Source organism: Uloborus diversus, chromosome 6 (genome assembly GCF_026930045.1).
Source record: "Uloborus diversus isolate 005 chromosome 6, Udiv.v.3.1, whole genome shotgun sequence".
Classification (NCBI taxonomy): Eukaryota; Metazoa; Arthropoda; class Arachnida; order Araneae; family Uloboridae; genus Uloborus; species Uloborus diversus.
Genome location: NC_072736.1, coordinates 134,301,315 through 134,318,328, shown reverse-complemented (window position 1 = coordinate 134,318,328; position 17,014 = coordinate 134,301,315). Strand labels below are relative to the sequence as shown.

The 17,014-nt window shown below is 33.2% G+C and overlaps 1 protein-coding gene across 1 annotated transcript in view; it reads right to left on the bottom strand.

Annotated features, from left to right (window-relative positions):
• Positions 1-17,014, bottom strand: part of LOC129224565 (uncharacterized) — a 285,185-nt gene that overhangs the window by 238,275 nt on the left and 29,896 nt on the right. The window contains exons 10-16 of the mRNA XM_054859042.1: positions 16,869-16,991; positions 15,425-15,573; positions 13,586-13,736; positions 6,329-6,463; positions 6,082-6,242; positions 4,083-4,347; positions 1,801-1,902 (exon numbers count right to left, since the gene is read on the bottom strand). Coding sequence (XP_054715017.1) covers positions 1,801-1,902; positions 4,083-4,347; positions 6,082-6,242; positions 6,329-6,463; positions 13,586-13,736; positions 15,425-15,573; positions 16,869-16,991 — 1,086 coding nt within the window. The remainder of the gene's footprint in view (positions 1-1,800; positions 1,903-4,082; positions 4,348-6,081; positions 6,243-6,328; positions 6,464-13,585; positions 13,737-15,424; positions 15,574-16,868; positions 16,992-17,014) is intronic.

Here is a 17,014-nt window from a genome sequence, read left to right as displayed (position 1 = left end):
TGAAAAAGTAAAACATATATGATGAACTATGTAACGTAGTTTAAAGCTTGAAAAGATAACCGGGATCAGTTTATTTTTATCTACTATTGTTTTACTCATCATGTAAGAGATGCAAAGTGCATTTAAAATTGAAAATAGAAGTTAACTCGGATTGAAATCTTATAACTAAAGCCCAAAGGAATGAACCATTCAAGTAATAGTTATAATTCTTTCGCAAATATCTAACTATAGATTTCACATAATAAGAGATTTTATGACAATGATCATTGACTGAAATTAGGAAAAAGCACATTCCTCAGAGCATATTGTTGCCTCAGAGCAACAGCAAGGTATCTAAGCCCGGGAAATAACAGTAAGATATCCTACTGTTGCTCTGAGTAGACGTGACAATATGTGAATCCTGCAAGAGTTGTTTGATTGGTGACTCATGAAGCAAATCTTGCAGATTTTACAATACAGTAGAACCTCTTTAATCCTAACGCTGCCAAGACGAAATGCATACTCTAAATTAATGTTATTAGAGTACTGTTCAGTGAGAGGATTTGAAGTAAACGTTGTCCCTTCATTGAATGAGTACACACATCCATAAAGCACACTGCATCAATGGTTCAGAAGAAAACAAATGACTTTTTACAATTTCAAAACTTTGACTAATAAGCACAGTGGTTCCCAACTTCTTTGATCCATCACCCCCTCTAGAGGCTGACTGAAACCTATCGCCTCCCCTCCCCCACCCGACCGCCTGTCTTCCTTGAAAATACCACAACTTGGTGCTAGTTCACATCAATATTAGAAAACATAAATGCTAAATTCAAAATTGAAGTAAAATGTATATGTTTAGGATAAAGCAATTTAATTCAATCACTCTCAAACCAATAAATAAATAAATAAATAAAAGTACCTATTTTCCGTTTTACTGCTTTTCCATTTCCTTCTTTTTGGAAACGAGCTAATAAATATTTGAAGGGAAATACTTAACTATGATCATTGACGTACTTTTCTAAAACAAAAGTACATTTTTTATGAAATTATTTCCTTTTTAAATTGAAATCAGAGGAAATTAAAAACAGATTCTCAATTATTTTTTATTTTTTTTATAATCATGAATGAAGAATCAATGAATGATGAAATACTTTCTTAAGGTTCAACTGAGATTTGAAAAGGAAGCTCCTGAAAATTAACTCGTTTCTTTTTTAGTTTGTGATTTCTTGTTTAAATTCTCAATAATCAGTTTCGTATATGCTTTCAATTTCGATAATCGATGGTGCTTTATTACCATTATCTTGTCTTTTAAACACTCATCGCCCCCCCCCCCTATCAGCCCTCATGAATTTATTGCCTACTTGAGGAGACAAATCACCCCTCGCCCCCCACCCCCTAAATTAGCACAATATGCTCAGTAGTACAGTACTCTACTCTACTGTGTGTTTATTGATATAATTTTTTTTTACTGTAATACTGTTTATAATCTATGTTTACTATTCATTAAATAAACAATATTTTACACTGCAAAGCATTTCTTTTTTTTTTCTGAACATTTACGAATTTATTTTAGCTTAGCTCCAGCTGTTGTTATATACAGGAGGTATGGTTTGCCGATCTAAAGCCCCTCCCCCCTTCCACCGGCCCCAATCAGGTCAGATTCAAGAGATTCTAAAGCACTAACAACTGAAATTAAAACCAAATGATTGTATTTACTGCTGATAGTTAACAAGGCCACATGTTTTAAAATCTGTCAAAATATACCTTTCAACAAAAAATTTTCTTTGAAAAATAATTACGAATTAAAAAATATCTCACCTTGAAACATTTGTCAACAACATCATTGTTTAAACCTAGAGCTTCAAATATTTGAGCACCTTTGTAGCTCTGTAATGCTGAGATTCCCATTTTTGTCATGACCTAAATAAATAGTTTAAAAAATATTTTAATTTTAAGATGCACATAAATATTTTTTAATGATATTAAAAAAATTAAGTGTTTGTATATACAGTTCAGTCCCAATTGCTGACACCAACTCGGATAACCAAAAACTCAAATGATACGGACTACATAATAAAATTGAAGGAAATCACTAAATTTTACATTCAATTAAATATGAAGCAGTGAGAAGCAAAGGGATGTAAGTCAGCATTTTCAAATTTTGAGTAAAACACATTAAAAATGGTTTTAGGTAGACTTTCATTGAAAAGTTTTTCTAAATCATGCTGTATAGCAGTACCTAAAGGGCTACTAGTACTAGTATTATCTTTTGCTAAAAGACATAGGAAACATCCACCATTTGAACTGGTTACCTCCAAATTTTTAATTTTGCATCCGTTGCTTCTCACTGCCTCATATTAGGGAAGTAAAATAGCGAAACAAAAACGAGCACACTGATTAGCAATTATAAAAATATGCTACTGTTAAAGCTCGAGAAGACCCCATTACGGGAGTCTTACTTTTTTTTTAAACAATCACTTTTGCAAAGATGTTACTCTGTTTTCTGTCTGATGCTAGATTTCTAGCACCTCACCTTTTAACTTTCAGTTTTTAAGCACTTTTATTATACTTGGCATGTTTGTCAAAGAAAAATCTGAGGCCTGTTTTTGTTTATATTTTAGCAACTAGACCCACTTAGAGACTTCCGGATTTTACTAATTGATGTGTTTAATTTTAAGGCACAACTTAATACTGAAAAATTAAAATTCTAAAACAATTTCAGTTAGGATTGTAAACAGCAAATTTCATGTTATTTCCCAATTAAATGAATAAATATTAAAACCGATTGTTATAAATATTCATTACTTTACAACAGTAATAATAATAATAATCATAATGAAAGTTTTGAATGATGGTTTCTCTCCCTATCACTGCTCTCGTAGGATTTTATCCTCATCTATGCCAATAATCGATAATGGGGATAAGTAAAGAGACAAATTAGGATCTGAAATACTTGTGAAATATAAATTAGTTTTGGAAACCTTTAATATTCAAATGGTTCTTATTAAATTAGCAAAAAAAATAAATCCTAGAGAGGAACAAGTATTAATTTTTAGTGCCAACTGCTTAAAGTTTTAGACAGGTATATAGGTTTTTTTTTTTCCTTTTAGTACGGAGCATTTATATAAAAAAAAAAGATGGTAATGGTATTCTATTTCTGAAATACATTTACACTAAAAAGGATAAAATAAAAAAAAATTACAAAATACTAAGCACTTTTCATAATGCATTTAGAAGGATAGAATAACTTTTCTCTGTCAGAAAAGGACAATTTAAGTATTCCTGTAGTTTTCAAAAATTCCAAGAAAATGACACCACAAACGAAGAAAAATGCAGTTCTAGTAATTTCAAACCAAACTTTCCCAATAAAAAAAAATTGCATGTTTCAACACTGAAAGCTATGATTGAAAGCTAGATAATGATTAGAAATTCTCTTCATGACTTAAGCTGCACTTTTCTTTGTTTGTGGTGTCGTTTTCTCGGAATTTTTGAAAACTATAACTTCTTAAATTATCCTTTCTTACCCAGAAAAGTTATTTTGTCCTTTTGAATGCATTATGACTGTTATTTTCTCCTCTTTTTGTCTCCTAGTTTCACTTCTCCAACACTTCATTCCTTAACAACTTTTTTTAATATTTTATCTCATGCGGGAGGGTTAGCTACCTCAGATTTAGTGGAGCTCGAATGAACAGGGTTTGGATTAACAGGACTCAACTGTACATTGATTTCATGATGTAGAATCAGCACTTGATTAACATAACTTAATTGTATTTAAGCACATTTCTAAAATCAATTTATATTTAATATTAACATAGATTAGTTTAACACTATAAATTTTCCTCCCACACTAAGATCATCAAGAAGCAAGATTTTGTAAAAAAGAAAAGTTTTAAACACAAAAAGTTTTTAATCAGTGCCTTTTCTAAAAAAATAAAGCAAGTACCTCAAGTTCAAATATTTAGTTGTTGTCATTGCTGCTTTTCTACAGAATCTGATATATTTCAAATACTTCAAAACATTCCCCCCCCCCCCAAAAAAAAAAAGAAAAATAAAGAGAAGGAAACATTTGATTGGTAAAAGACACTGAAGAAACAAATTACCTTTGATATACCGGTATTAATAGCTTTAATATAATTGTTTATCATAGCTTCTTCTGATACAGGTGGCTGTAACAATCCTTCCGAGTTTAATCCTAGGGCAATTTCAAAAACCATGTAAGGACAGATAGCATCAGCACCATATCCTAATAAGACACACATGTGGTGAACTTCCCTTGCTTCACCTGTTTCTACAATCAAACCAACTTTCATCCGAAGTCTTTCATTAATTAGGTGATGATGAACAGCTCCAAGAGCTAAAATAGCACTAAAGAAAATAAATCAAGTCAGATTGTCTTTGACAAGCAACACTATAAAATTTAAAAAAAAAAGATTAATTAGAATTTTAACATCTTGAATTCCAATTATGTTTTTCGCAATCACGTGTGTGTGTGTGTGTATGTAGGCATGTGTGTTTTTGTCTGTATGCAGGCATGAGTGTATGGTTATGTGTATGTGTGTGTATGTATACGTGTGTGTAGGTTTTGGGTATGTATGTGTGTGTAGGTGTTGTGTATGTATGCGTGTGTGTAGGTGTTGTGTATGTATGTGTGTGTGTAGGTGTTGTGTATGTATGTGTGTGTGTAGGATATGGACGCAACCTGGAGACAATTTTCGCTAGAGAAGCAGCATTGGGAGGGGCTGGTCGACGGTGGTGTTGCAGATGAGGGGGGGGAATAAAATCATAGGAACGCCATTCAAAGGTCAAATGAAAACAATAAGCAATGTGATTGCTCAATAATGAAATTCAAATAGTTTCTGTAAAACTATGTTGCAGTATCCACTAAAACAACATTTTTTAAGCTCATTATGATCAAGAGAAGCAAATTATCAAAAAGTTCTGTTTTCATAATGCATTCATGAGAGAGGGGAATGAAAGAAACATTTCTTGTGGTGTCAAATGGAAAACATCAAAAAATGTTTCTGTAGGCTATCATGGCTCTAGGATACTTTAGAAAATCTTTCATCGAGAACCGGAAATTTTTTAAATATTTTATTTGTGCAATTAAATACTTTTAAAACATTTTTTACAGTCCAGTTTTTGACCTTCATCAGTCTGGACCTGGACCACAGCTCTAGCAAATATCAAATGGAAAGATAGAAAATTTTCTCAAATAAGACATTTTTACGCATGTACAGTAAAATTCCTCCTAACGGACACCCCTCTTATATGGACGATTTTTAATTCCCCGATTCCAAGGCAAATAACATTATTAAACCCCTGTCCTGCAGACACCCCTCCTATTAAGGACAAAAAATTGTCCCATTAGTGTCCGCATTAGAGGAATTTTACTGTATTTGCACTTTATTCCTGGAACTTTAAACTTAGGCTTTTAATTTTCAATATAGATGACTATATTAAGCCTTAAGCAACACGTACAAATCATTATTTTTCCTGCAAATTTTTCATAATGGTTCCTTTATTTGAGTACATTAAAATTAAAAGCCAAAGTTTAAAATTCGGGGAATGAACTGCAAATAAATCTGTAAAAAGGTCACACCTGTGCAAACAGATTGTTCACATTTATGAATTTAAAGGAAAAAATAAGAAGATATAATAGCTTTAACTCAAAATGAAATTTTAAATTATCTAAAAACACAAAGCTGTCAGAAATAAGAGCACTAAGTGAACAAAAACAACAATTACTATTCATCAAGTTAATGAAATGAATCATAACTGACTCACTAAAACGAACACAACAAAAAATATCCCATTAAACTTATGAATCCTCTGCAGCAAATAAGTTTTGTATGCACACAAAACACCAGGGGAAAATAAAAAGAGATACCATGATAATGTTATCACAACAGCTTGCAATTTTTTCCATTTACCCTCATAAAGTACTTTTTAAATACCTGAATACCATAAATGCAGTAGTTGTACACAGAAACTGAAAATTTTAAGATTTGTGATAAATTAAATCTATTCGTAACTTGAACAAAAAAATACGAAAAAAAAAAGAGGGACACAAACTATTTACCAGCACTTATCAAGCATTACCTTACAGGAATTACGTCTCTCGTTGCTTTTCTGTCAGACAATATTATAATACTGCAATTTTCTTTTACTGCTAAACTTGCTTCTTCACAAATTTTATTTATTGAAGATATCAAGCCTTCACCTCCATTTTCTACCGGATAAAGAATGTCAATGACTTTTGTCTGAAAATGAACAAAATAGCAACAACTGAAACATGATTGTTTGACGGGTTTTAATACCCAATATTCTGCATAAACTTGATCCTTACTTTCCAGTCATTATAGTTAGTACTTTTTATGACTTCAATATCATTCAAGGACAGAATTGGCTGCTCTAACCATAGTCGATGACACTGCTTTGCACTTGGTTCCAAAATATTGTATGATGGCCCTATTGGGCAAGACTGAAAAACAAGAATATGATACTTACATTAAAGCATGAACGACAATAGGACCAAGACACAGAAGTAACCAAATTTTAAAATATGTCAGACGTGGCTCCAAGGGAGGGGCAGGGGGGCTATTGCCCCCCCCCCCCCCCATCGGGGAAAATTTAGTATTTCGTCGGGGAATCTGTTTGCTTTGGCGTTTACTGTAAATGATAAAGTTTTCTCATATATGAACTCGAAAAAAAAAATTAGGAGAAAAAAGTAGAAGTATCTTATATATATATATATACATATATATATGTATATATAAAAGGTAACAAAAAATCAATCCCCTTTGAGGCAAGATTAGCCCGAGTCCATAAAACATCGTCCAGATGGTGACAAAATACAGCTATTGCTTCGGGGGAAATGGTGTGTTTTGATCCTTGAAATTTCTGTTTGTCGATGCAGAGCTGGTTTTGACCTCAGGGTGTCCACTTAGACTAAAAGAGTACCATACCCGTCCCTACAGAATGCAGTGGTGATTACCGGTCAGACCTAAGGCGTCGTCATCGGGTTACGAGAGAAATACGTACCGAATGACAATAGCCAGGACGAGACGAGAGGGGATGGGGGGGGGGGTCGTCAGGGGAGAAAACACATGCTTTGGAGATTTTTTTTTTTTGCTTTCCTATTACATTCGCTAAACATCTCTTCATCAGCATGTCAAGTGTGCAGACGCAGACTGCGCTCATTGATGCGTTTTAAAGTACTTTATTTTCACTCAGAAGTTACAAGTAAGTTATTACTATAGTTATTTACAACTTTTCTGATTATTGTTGATATTCTGCAACAAAACATATCGATGAGTAAACAATCCTTTTACCTCATACAAGGAAGTGTACTAAAGTAGATTTAATGTTTTAATTTTTTAGTGCAATGATGTCTTGTCGGCAAATGCTAAATGCAGGAAAAAAATTCTTTGGACTAATATAATAAAAGCAAATAGATGTTTAACATTTTAAATACATTTTTCTCAAAAACTTATATTGATCTTGTTTGTAGGTTGCATAATAATTTTGTTGGGAATGGAGAATGATTTACTAAACATTCGGGCTTGGCACAACTAAACAATCATTGGATTATTAAACGTCGGGTTGGTAATGCATCGGGTTTGGGTTCTTTTTGAGAAAAATGTTTGGGGGAGAGGGAGGGGCGAACCTTTTGGAAAAGGCAAAATTAAATAAATAAATAAATCATGTGTTAAAAGCAATTGAAAACATACATTTTGCTTCCAAATTTATTTTTTTTCAGATGTTATCATTTAGTCGAAACTCATGTTTCTAACTTAAAGTAAAAGCTGCGCTTAGCCCAGACCGCTGTAATCATTTGATCGGACCAAGTCCAATTCAAAAGTCAACATTGCTCCTTCGAGATCGATCAAACCAACTTACAGACTGATACCAGACTCAATCTTTTTTTTTTTTTTTTTTTTTTTTTTTTTTTTTTTTTGCAAGCTTTTTTTTTTAATATGCTTTTTTTCAAGTACTAAAACAGTGTAAAAAAGCAGTGCTGCGCAGTCGGAGTCGGACAGATTTTGGAGACAAGGAGTCTGAGTCGGCATTTGTAGGTTAAAAATTCCAAGAGTTAGAGTCATTTTCCCTCAATGCCTGTAACACTGCCAGTGATTGCGGGGTCGGAGTGAGAGTTGGAGTCGAACTGGTTTTAAGGTAGAGTCGGAGTTGAATTGTTTGTCGGTGAGTTAGAGGGGTGATTAAAAACTAATTGTATCGAAAGCCAATGTGAGCACGAAGCAATGCATTGTCTTTTCGTTTCCCGTGCTGTTTCTCTCTGTCGACTGCTGTCATTGGTTTTTTGAATCAAAAACAATTTTTACTGTGTATTATCTTAATTTTTGAAAGAGTTTATAACTTAAAAAAAGTTTTGTTTGCCTAATTCTGTCCTGATATTTTTGTAGTTCCAATTACATCTTATAAGGCTTCAAAATGCAGAATTTTATATCAATTTTTCAAAATTTCCTCCGGGGAAGAAATCCCTGGGCTCCCTACAATTGGGAATATTTTGTACTCCACTTAAAGGGGAGTCATGTGTCACTTTCTTGATAACATTTCCCCTCTTAAGGTCAATCCAACACAGGACATCAGGGAAAACACATTAAAACACGATCATCAAAAATTAAAGTATTACTGTATGTATCCGATGAAAGAGACAGACATAGTAAAGGAGAAAAAAAAATTATAAAAAAATGCCTCTCTTACACCACCGAGAGAAACGTTGTTAAAACTGCAAAAGGGGCCCATACCTAAAATGGCTTAGGGCCCCGTTAAGTCTAAATCCGGCCCTGAGTTGGAGTCGGCCATTTTCCCCCCGACTCCGTAGATCTGCAAAAATGGTCTATGTAGATAAATTTTGGGGTAAGACTTTGAATTTACATTTTCCCCCTTTAGTCTGGAAAGAGAATTAAAACTTGAAATTATGACCTATTTCAACTGGCATGTTCAATAAAAAGTTTGAAACTAATGCTTATGCATTTTCAAATTATGAATGCTTCAAAAAATTTGAAAAATAAAAAAGTTAGGTATATAGTTAATTAAAAAAAAAGAAAAACCTTACACAAAAGAAACTGGTGCAATTAATGTTAATCACTTTGATACTTAATAAGTTTGTTTATGACGTAATATCGTCGGCACTATGCTGAACTACCGAATGTGAAAATTGGCTCTTTTCAGGAGCGCCGAAACAATATTTTTGTCCACCAGACGCTTTAGTTATTTTCAATTTTTTGATTTTTATAAATAACATTAAGTGTAAATCTTATTGTTTGAAGTACAGTAAACTCTCGATTATCCACGAGTGGATTATCCGCGAAAGTCTCAGAAAAGGAAAAAAAAAATAGTTGAAAAATTTTGTTCTTCAAAAACGCGTATCAGAAATCAATTCGTCCCAGATTTTTTTCCCTTTCCCACGACAAGTGCTCCTTCTCAAAAAACGTGAAAGTCAGTATGCATTGTCATCAACTTCTCTTTGACACGTGCCTCAAGGGAAAGCGTTCTGCTGATTTCGGTAAAACACATGTGCTTACTGAAGACCCCTAGTTTAAAAGAGCGTAAGACATTATCTTTATCATCTGTTCCGATTGAGAAAGGTTAGGAAAACGCCTACAGGTGTTCTGGGAATTCTCTGATGGGGTCTTTTTTGTTTGTGGTCACTGTTTTCACTTCTGGGCTGTTGAATGTTTTAGGTTGACGGAAAGTTCCTACTCATGATTTAAATTTTAGTTTATTTTAGTTCTGTAGAACTTGAAATACAAATATTTTTTAATGTCGCATCTCTTTTAAACGTTTCACGTTTTATTTACAATACAATCATTCTCAAGCAAAAGATAATTTCTGTCTTCTTTACCTCTGGTTTTAAACCTTTTTCGGATTATAAGCGACTTTCGTTATCCGCGGTACCTGAGCCACTCAATTCCGCGGATAATCGGGAGTGTACAGTAGTAATAGCCCTTTTTGAGTACTACGGCAAACCATTGAATTTGAAAAACGAAATTCGCGATTTTTCACCTTCGTTTGTTACCGAGTTTAGCATAGTGCCGATCATATTATCAAGTTTCGTTTTTTTTTTTGGATTACACAAAACACACACACACATTACTTTCATTTAGTACATTCAAAAACTTGGAACCAACGGTGAGGAGTTGAAGTCGGACTGATTTTGAGGTAAAGTAGTCGGAGTCAGGAGTCAAAGGTTTAAAAATTCAACAGTCGGAGTCGATCATTTTCCCTTAAAATCAGCAACCCTGCCAGTTCTAGTGGAATCAGAGTCGAAGGCTCTAAAATTCCCGAAGTCGGAGGTCGGAGTCGGTCATTTTTCTTCCGACTCCGCAGTCTTGCTTAGAACTGCTGGTGTGACTATTCATTTCAATAATTTAAATCTCGCTCTTTTTACTTTTATTTTCTATTTCTATTCTCTCTCATTTTAACTTTTATTTTCTATTTCAAACATGCTTCAGCGGCCCACACATTTTCCTCCAATTAGCTGTGATTTGTATGATGATATTTGTAAAAATCTAGGAATGAATATGTTTGCGGCCCCTATGAAACTATCATGATTATTTATCTGATTAGCCCGGTTGCCCGCCGGCTCCCTCCACCACCAGCTAGGCCTAATCGATGTAGGCCTTTTATTACCATACAAATTAATTAAAAATCGTAAAAATTTGCACCTTTTCTAATTTTTTTAGCGCAAAATTTTTACCCGTTTCCAGTTTCTATTTGTTATCAAATAAAATACTTGTAATGGGTTTTAGCAAACTAGGCTCTTCAAAAGATTTTAAATTTTTTCTCTTGATTCTGCTTTTGCGCTAGCAAAACTTAGTAGTTGCAATCGTTTTCCCTTTTCCATGCTTTCCCAAGTTATCCCGGAAAAATAATATAATGAAAGAAAATATAAATAAATTTAATTTTATACGTGTTCTGACTCGCGAGGTTCACCTTAATATAAAGCTAGGCATCGGACTCAAGTTTCTTTTGAATTTTTTAACTTAATATTAGTTGCTCTTCTTTTGTTTACTTAAGATGTGGATTTCTCTGCTCCCCAATAAATATTTTGAGCTAGTGGATGAGCACCGCTATAACCTTGAGCCCTGGAGTTTCCCTCCGTAAATTTGTGTGTTTATAAGGTTTGATTACGGAAAAAGGGGGGGGGGAACCCTCAGTATCTTAATCGGTCACTAACCCCATCACCCTAACGTTACCAAACATAACCTACAATTGCGTTTTCGATACTTCAATTTTAAAACTTTTTCGGGGGTGCACCTCGTCTCTCACTCCCTATAAAATACCATTACAGATCGACTAAAAGTTCGTTTATTGGACTTCAATTTCTTAAAATTCTTTGGGGGTGAGAACCCAAATCCTTCTCTCCATGAAATTACCGAAGATCATCTAAAATTGCGTTTTCAGAGCTACAATTTCGAAAAATTTCCGGGGGAGAACCCCCGAACCCCGCTAACTTCTACAAGCACAACTAAATTCCTGTTGTTAAGTTTCTTTCTCTGCATAAAACTCTGTTGAGCACACATTTATAATGATTTTACATCATAGTCAGACTTTTCGTCAATATCTGATTCTCAGACAGTTCTAGTTTATTGATCTCGCGATGACCCTGCTCACAAAAGCCTAGTTTCATGTTTTTCATTTTAAATTTGATTTTTTTCCATACATATTTCATTTTATATATTTTAAATTTTTTATTTTTTGCTTTTAATTTTTATAGGGAATTCTTGTTTTTAGACGCAAAGAATGATTAGTTTCTTTATCACTTGAATTGGAGGGGGGGCAGAGCCTGATTACCGCAGGGGCATGTGGGGCACAGGCCCTTCCTCTTAGATTTCAGGGGGGGCCAAGATCCCCTTAATTTATCATGTTAATTAAAAATAAATAATGATTTCACTCAGAATCTAGAGTACAATGATATCATTGATAGTTTTGCAAATGCTAAAACAAGGAAAAAATCTATTTGTTGTTAAAAATTCGCCTTAAAAGTGTGATCTCTTTGCAAATCAGAAAACCACTCCAAATTTAGTCTGTATCTACTATTAAAAGTTATATGATAGATCATTTTGGTATTTACGGTTTACTGCAAAGTTTAACCACATTTATATATTTATCGTATACTACTATATCTCTTCTACTTTTTAAATGTATATATTACATTGTGATATCGAGGTACCACCAAATTTAGTATGGTTGTGTAAAAACGCGAGTATCGAAATATTTTATTGCTTCAACATATTAAAAAAAAGCTGGAATGGGGGGGGGGGGAGGCACAAAATGAATTTCCTGAAATAGAAATGTGCCACATGTCCAATGTCAGGATGATCAGGCTCTGGGGGGGGGGGGGAATCTTGCAAAGTAAAATTTGGCTATGCCCCCCAGTCGGGCAAGTTTGCCACCCTGTCGGGGATTTCCTAGCGCCACCACTGAAATATGTCTTTTGGGAAAAAAAAGATAGTGAATAAAAACTATTTTGTCATGAAAAAATACTACTGTTAGCACACAAAAGGTTTTGCTTTTTGATTGAACAGACATTTTTTCAGTGATCAACATGAATGTGTTTTCAGTAACGAAATTTTCACATAGCTATTTTAAAACACTGAAAAGCTCATCTCAGATAGGTTAGCAAAATTTTAATAACAGAAAAAAAAAACTTTAATTGCATGAACACAATAGCAAATACTCAGATTTAAAAAGAAGAAAGTGAAAAGGTGGTGCTTTGAGACAAAATTTAATTTCAATAAAAATCTTCGACATTATATTACAAAACATCTGAAAGTACTTCTATTTTGAAAACTTTATTATTTTCATGCACAATTAGCTTTGATTATCATTTATAGAAAATAAAAGTAAGAAATGAATTCATTTCAGATATTTTTCGTTTTCAGAACTACTAATATACTTCCTGCCAAAAGTTAAGCATGAAAAGAAAAATGTTAATTTCTGTAAGCCAATCTGAATTGAAGAACAGTAGTGGCTTTACCATATCATAAATGTTGCTCTTGTAAGGGGTCCCTATACTACCCCAACAAGGACCTGTTTAAAAACTCTTATTTGGGGAGAGGCAGGAAACCTAACTTATAAATCTGTCACTGTTGGAGAAGCTGCAGTTTGTTACAAAGATAATATGAGCAATATATTTAAAAAGCTGTGATTAACTTTTGGAAGTGAGAAATAAACATCAAGGTTTAGATATTTAATGGGACTCAAAAAAATTCCCAAATATTGTTTGACCACCAATGAGACAGAAAGGCTACATCTGGTTTACTGGTGTAAACAGACCTGCTATTTTACAGGGATGCCAGTTTAACTTTTCAGAGGTGTGTTAATCTCTAAATTAAGCAGAGTCTCATTGAAATGAACGAAATAAGTCCACAAAATTTTTCTTTTTCCCCTCATGCTGATAGACTCGTCTTAACTGGCAGCTTGCCAATTCCATAGCAAACTTGGGCAGCCAGTACTTGGCAGTTTTTTATCATTCACAGCATAGCAAAATTTAACATCCAGAAAGAGATTTTTTTAAAAACAACAATACACAGTTGAAATATGGGGTACACTATAATGTTTAAAAATGCATTACCAGTGATATAACAATGTCTTCTCGGAATGGATCGATGGGTGGATTTGTCACTTGTGCAAAAAGTTGTTTGAAATAGTCATAAACAAGTGGCTGGAATGCTGAAAGACAAGCAAGTGGTGCGTCATTACCCATGGATCCCAAAGCTTCTTTCCTAAATTGGGAAGTGAGACTTGATCATGTTAAATGAAAAAGGATAGCATAAGACAATTCAAAGGGTATTTATATAAACTAATAAGTCAACAGATTTACTCCACAACATTTTTATGCAATCAAAAGACTTATTAAGCAGTAAGTTACCACCACAGGACTAAGGCCGAACTACATGCAATATTCTGACAGCCCGGATTTTTCATCCAGAGACTGCAGTGTCGCCCTGGTTTGAACTCATCAGTTTAGGAGAATCAGTCATAGGGAGTCATAGGAAATAACCTTATTATTCCCAAATCATAGGGAATAAACTTATCAGTCTTAGGGAATAACCGAGCTGGAGACAGATGTCATTTTGTAGAAGCTGAGGGTGCCAACAAACTGGTAGATAAATTTAACAATGATAAAGTTACTTTATCTACCAGAGTCAATAAGATGACATCTGCCTTAGGCTCGGTTATTCCCTATTCCAGACTAATGAGTCCAAAGAAGGATGAAACTGCAGTTTCTGGATGGGATAAATGGACTGTCGGTATGTGAGAAGAATCAAGTACAGTTGTTAAGCAAAAACATTTATTTGCTGGCTATGCATCACAATTACACATAGTTAAATAATACAGACTAATTTTTTCTACAGACTACAGCCATTGCTACATACACAAGAGACAGCTCTGCGCTTGATAAAACGCAAAGGTTTCTGGGAGGGGATATGACGTAATATTCACATGCGTATAAATGGTAGAAATAAGGATTGAATCTTAACACAGTATATTGCATGTTATCATTTTTATACAATCAAAAGGTTTGTTGTAATCCTTTTCTTTAAGGTTGCATTGCATGAGAAAATAAATTATACAATTTATAAATCAATTAATTTTGAGATTTTATATTGTAGGAATGAAAAAGATTTTAAAATCAGGATTCTGCATTCAAGTTATCTTTCAAGTTATATTTTTCGAAGAATCCAGAGCAAAATGCAGACTCACTTAGAATTGTCAAATTTGAAAATTTGATTCCAAATTGAATAAATATTAATTTTAAAACATAAATTAAATTTTTGATACAAAGTAGTAGAATATCCTCAATTTTGATTTCATCAACACCATTATTTAAAATATCTGTAATTTAGGGGTCCTAAAACAGCACCTCATTTTCAAAAATGCTGAGAAAAAATGAAAAAAAAAAAACATGATGATTTGTCTTCTAATTTCATCTAACAGAATAAAAATATAAATTAAAACTCAAACGTTTATGAAATAAAAAATTAAAAAGCTACCAGGAGACATAACAGTTTGTATTTAAACTTAAGTTCCATGATTATTGTGCAACTTTAAAAACTTAATTATCGGATTTTTGATCAGAATTTCAGTTTATAAGCATAACAACAAAATCTAGATGAACACATTTTAATTGTTCTTCACTAAGAATTTACATAATTTTTTATTCTTAAACAACAGTAATAATAAATTTTATTGTCATCATTTATGTAAGGAATCCGATGCATATTTCATGCAATATATATATATTTTTTTTTTAACTAAAAGGTATAAGTTAACTAAAAGGCAATATTTCATTTAAAAACTTGAATTCTGGAGATTACAACCGAAAATTGAAAAATTTAATGCAGCAATTCATTTATATCATGAAAACATTTCATTCATTCCAAAACAATAAGCAATGAAGACTTCATACCCTGTTTGAATCATAGGCACTAGTAACAGAGTTATAGTTTCAATTGAATAATTAAACACAGTTAAACGTCTATCCTGCATAATGGGTTTGATCTTGTTTGAAGGAATACAACTTTTGCTGCAATATTGCTTCAATTTTTCAACTGTAACCTGCAATAGATAAAAGCATATACAAAACATTAATTGGTATTAAACAATTTATTCGTAAATAGTGCCAAAGTTTCAACAAGGTAGAGTAAGCAGCTGCATCGGGCAACTTTAAAAAATTAAATTAATTAATATTACAATCCTTGGAACAAAATACAGTAAAACCTTGCTTACCTGGCCCTCATTTACCCGGATCAAATTTGGCTTTTCAAAAAAAAAAAAAAACTTCGATAGATAATTTAAGTTTATGATAGCAAAAAAATAACTATAAATATGCCAAACGTTCACTTGTTATTTTGGTTAAATGAAGAGCTTTTGCATAGATTGTAAAATAAATTATGGTAATCTAATAAACACCACTGCAACTGAACTATATTGATAACTAGTGGCACCCGCATGGCTTTGCCCGTAGTAGAAAATTAAAAGGTCTTTTGGTTCGCCTGTATATTTACAAAAAATGTATGATAAATTTCTCACCAATTGGCTTGCCCATGTTACGGTTCCACGTTATGATAACTTGGTAATTTACTTGTCCATCTTATGATAATTTTGCTTGGGAAAATGATTTTAAAATTGGAATAGAAAAAGAACCACATCGAATTTTCGAAACATTGCTTCGAGGTGCACACACCCATGCTACAAACTAATTCTGTGCCAAATTTCATGAAAATCTCCCGAACGGTCTAGGCGCTATGCACGTCACAGAGATTCTGACAGACATCCAGACAGAGAGACGTTCAGCTTTATTGTTAGTAAAGAAGTTTTAAGATTTAATGCGCTTTGCTGAAACGACACACACTTGAACCAGGAGACAGTGGGTTAATTCTTTGTTAAGGCATCATGTGAAAAATTGTTTTGATATTTTATAATGCAACAATTCTTCGTAATTTTGTGACAAAATATGGTTTTTTGTTGCAATGAATGGCAAGTCTGCTTATTTAAGTATCTGCTTTGCTTATTACCCATACTAACCGGATTTTCGATCATTCACATTGCCATTGGTTTGGTCCAAGTTAGTCCGGATAAACAAGGTTGTACTGGACGGCAATTTTTTACACTTAATTTTCAACTTTTTTCATTATTTAATATTATTTTTTGTCCATATTATTGCGATGAAATATTTTCCAAGCATTGCAATAAAATAGTTGAAGAAATTTTGAGAGTATGAGGTAACCCTTTCACCCTCAGAAAAGAATGAAATTGGTTGTTCTGTACCACTACATAATTCTAATGAATGAGCATGAAATAATTTTAAAGAAATGTAATAAAGTTAAATGTAATAACTTTAAATATATTACCAGTTCTTCAAGCCATTGAGCTAAAGGATATTGAGCAGCAATATTAAGTTTCACTTCATCATCTCGTTTGAACGTATTATCCATTGTGTCCACCAACAACATGCGTCCTGGTCGAAGGCGACCCTGTTTGGTCAAAGCAAATACAG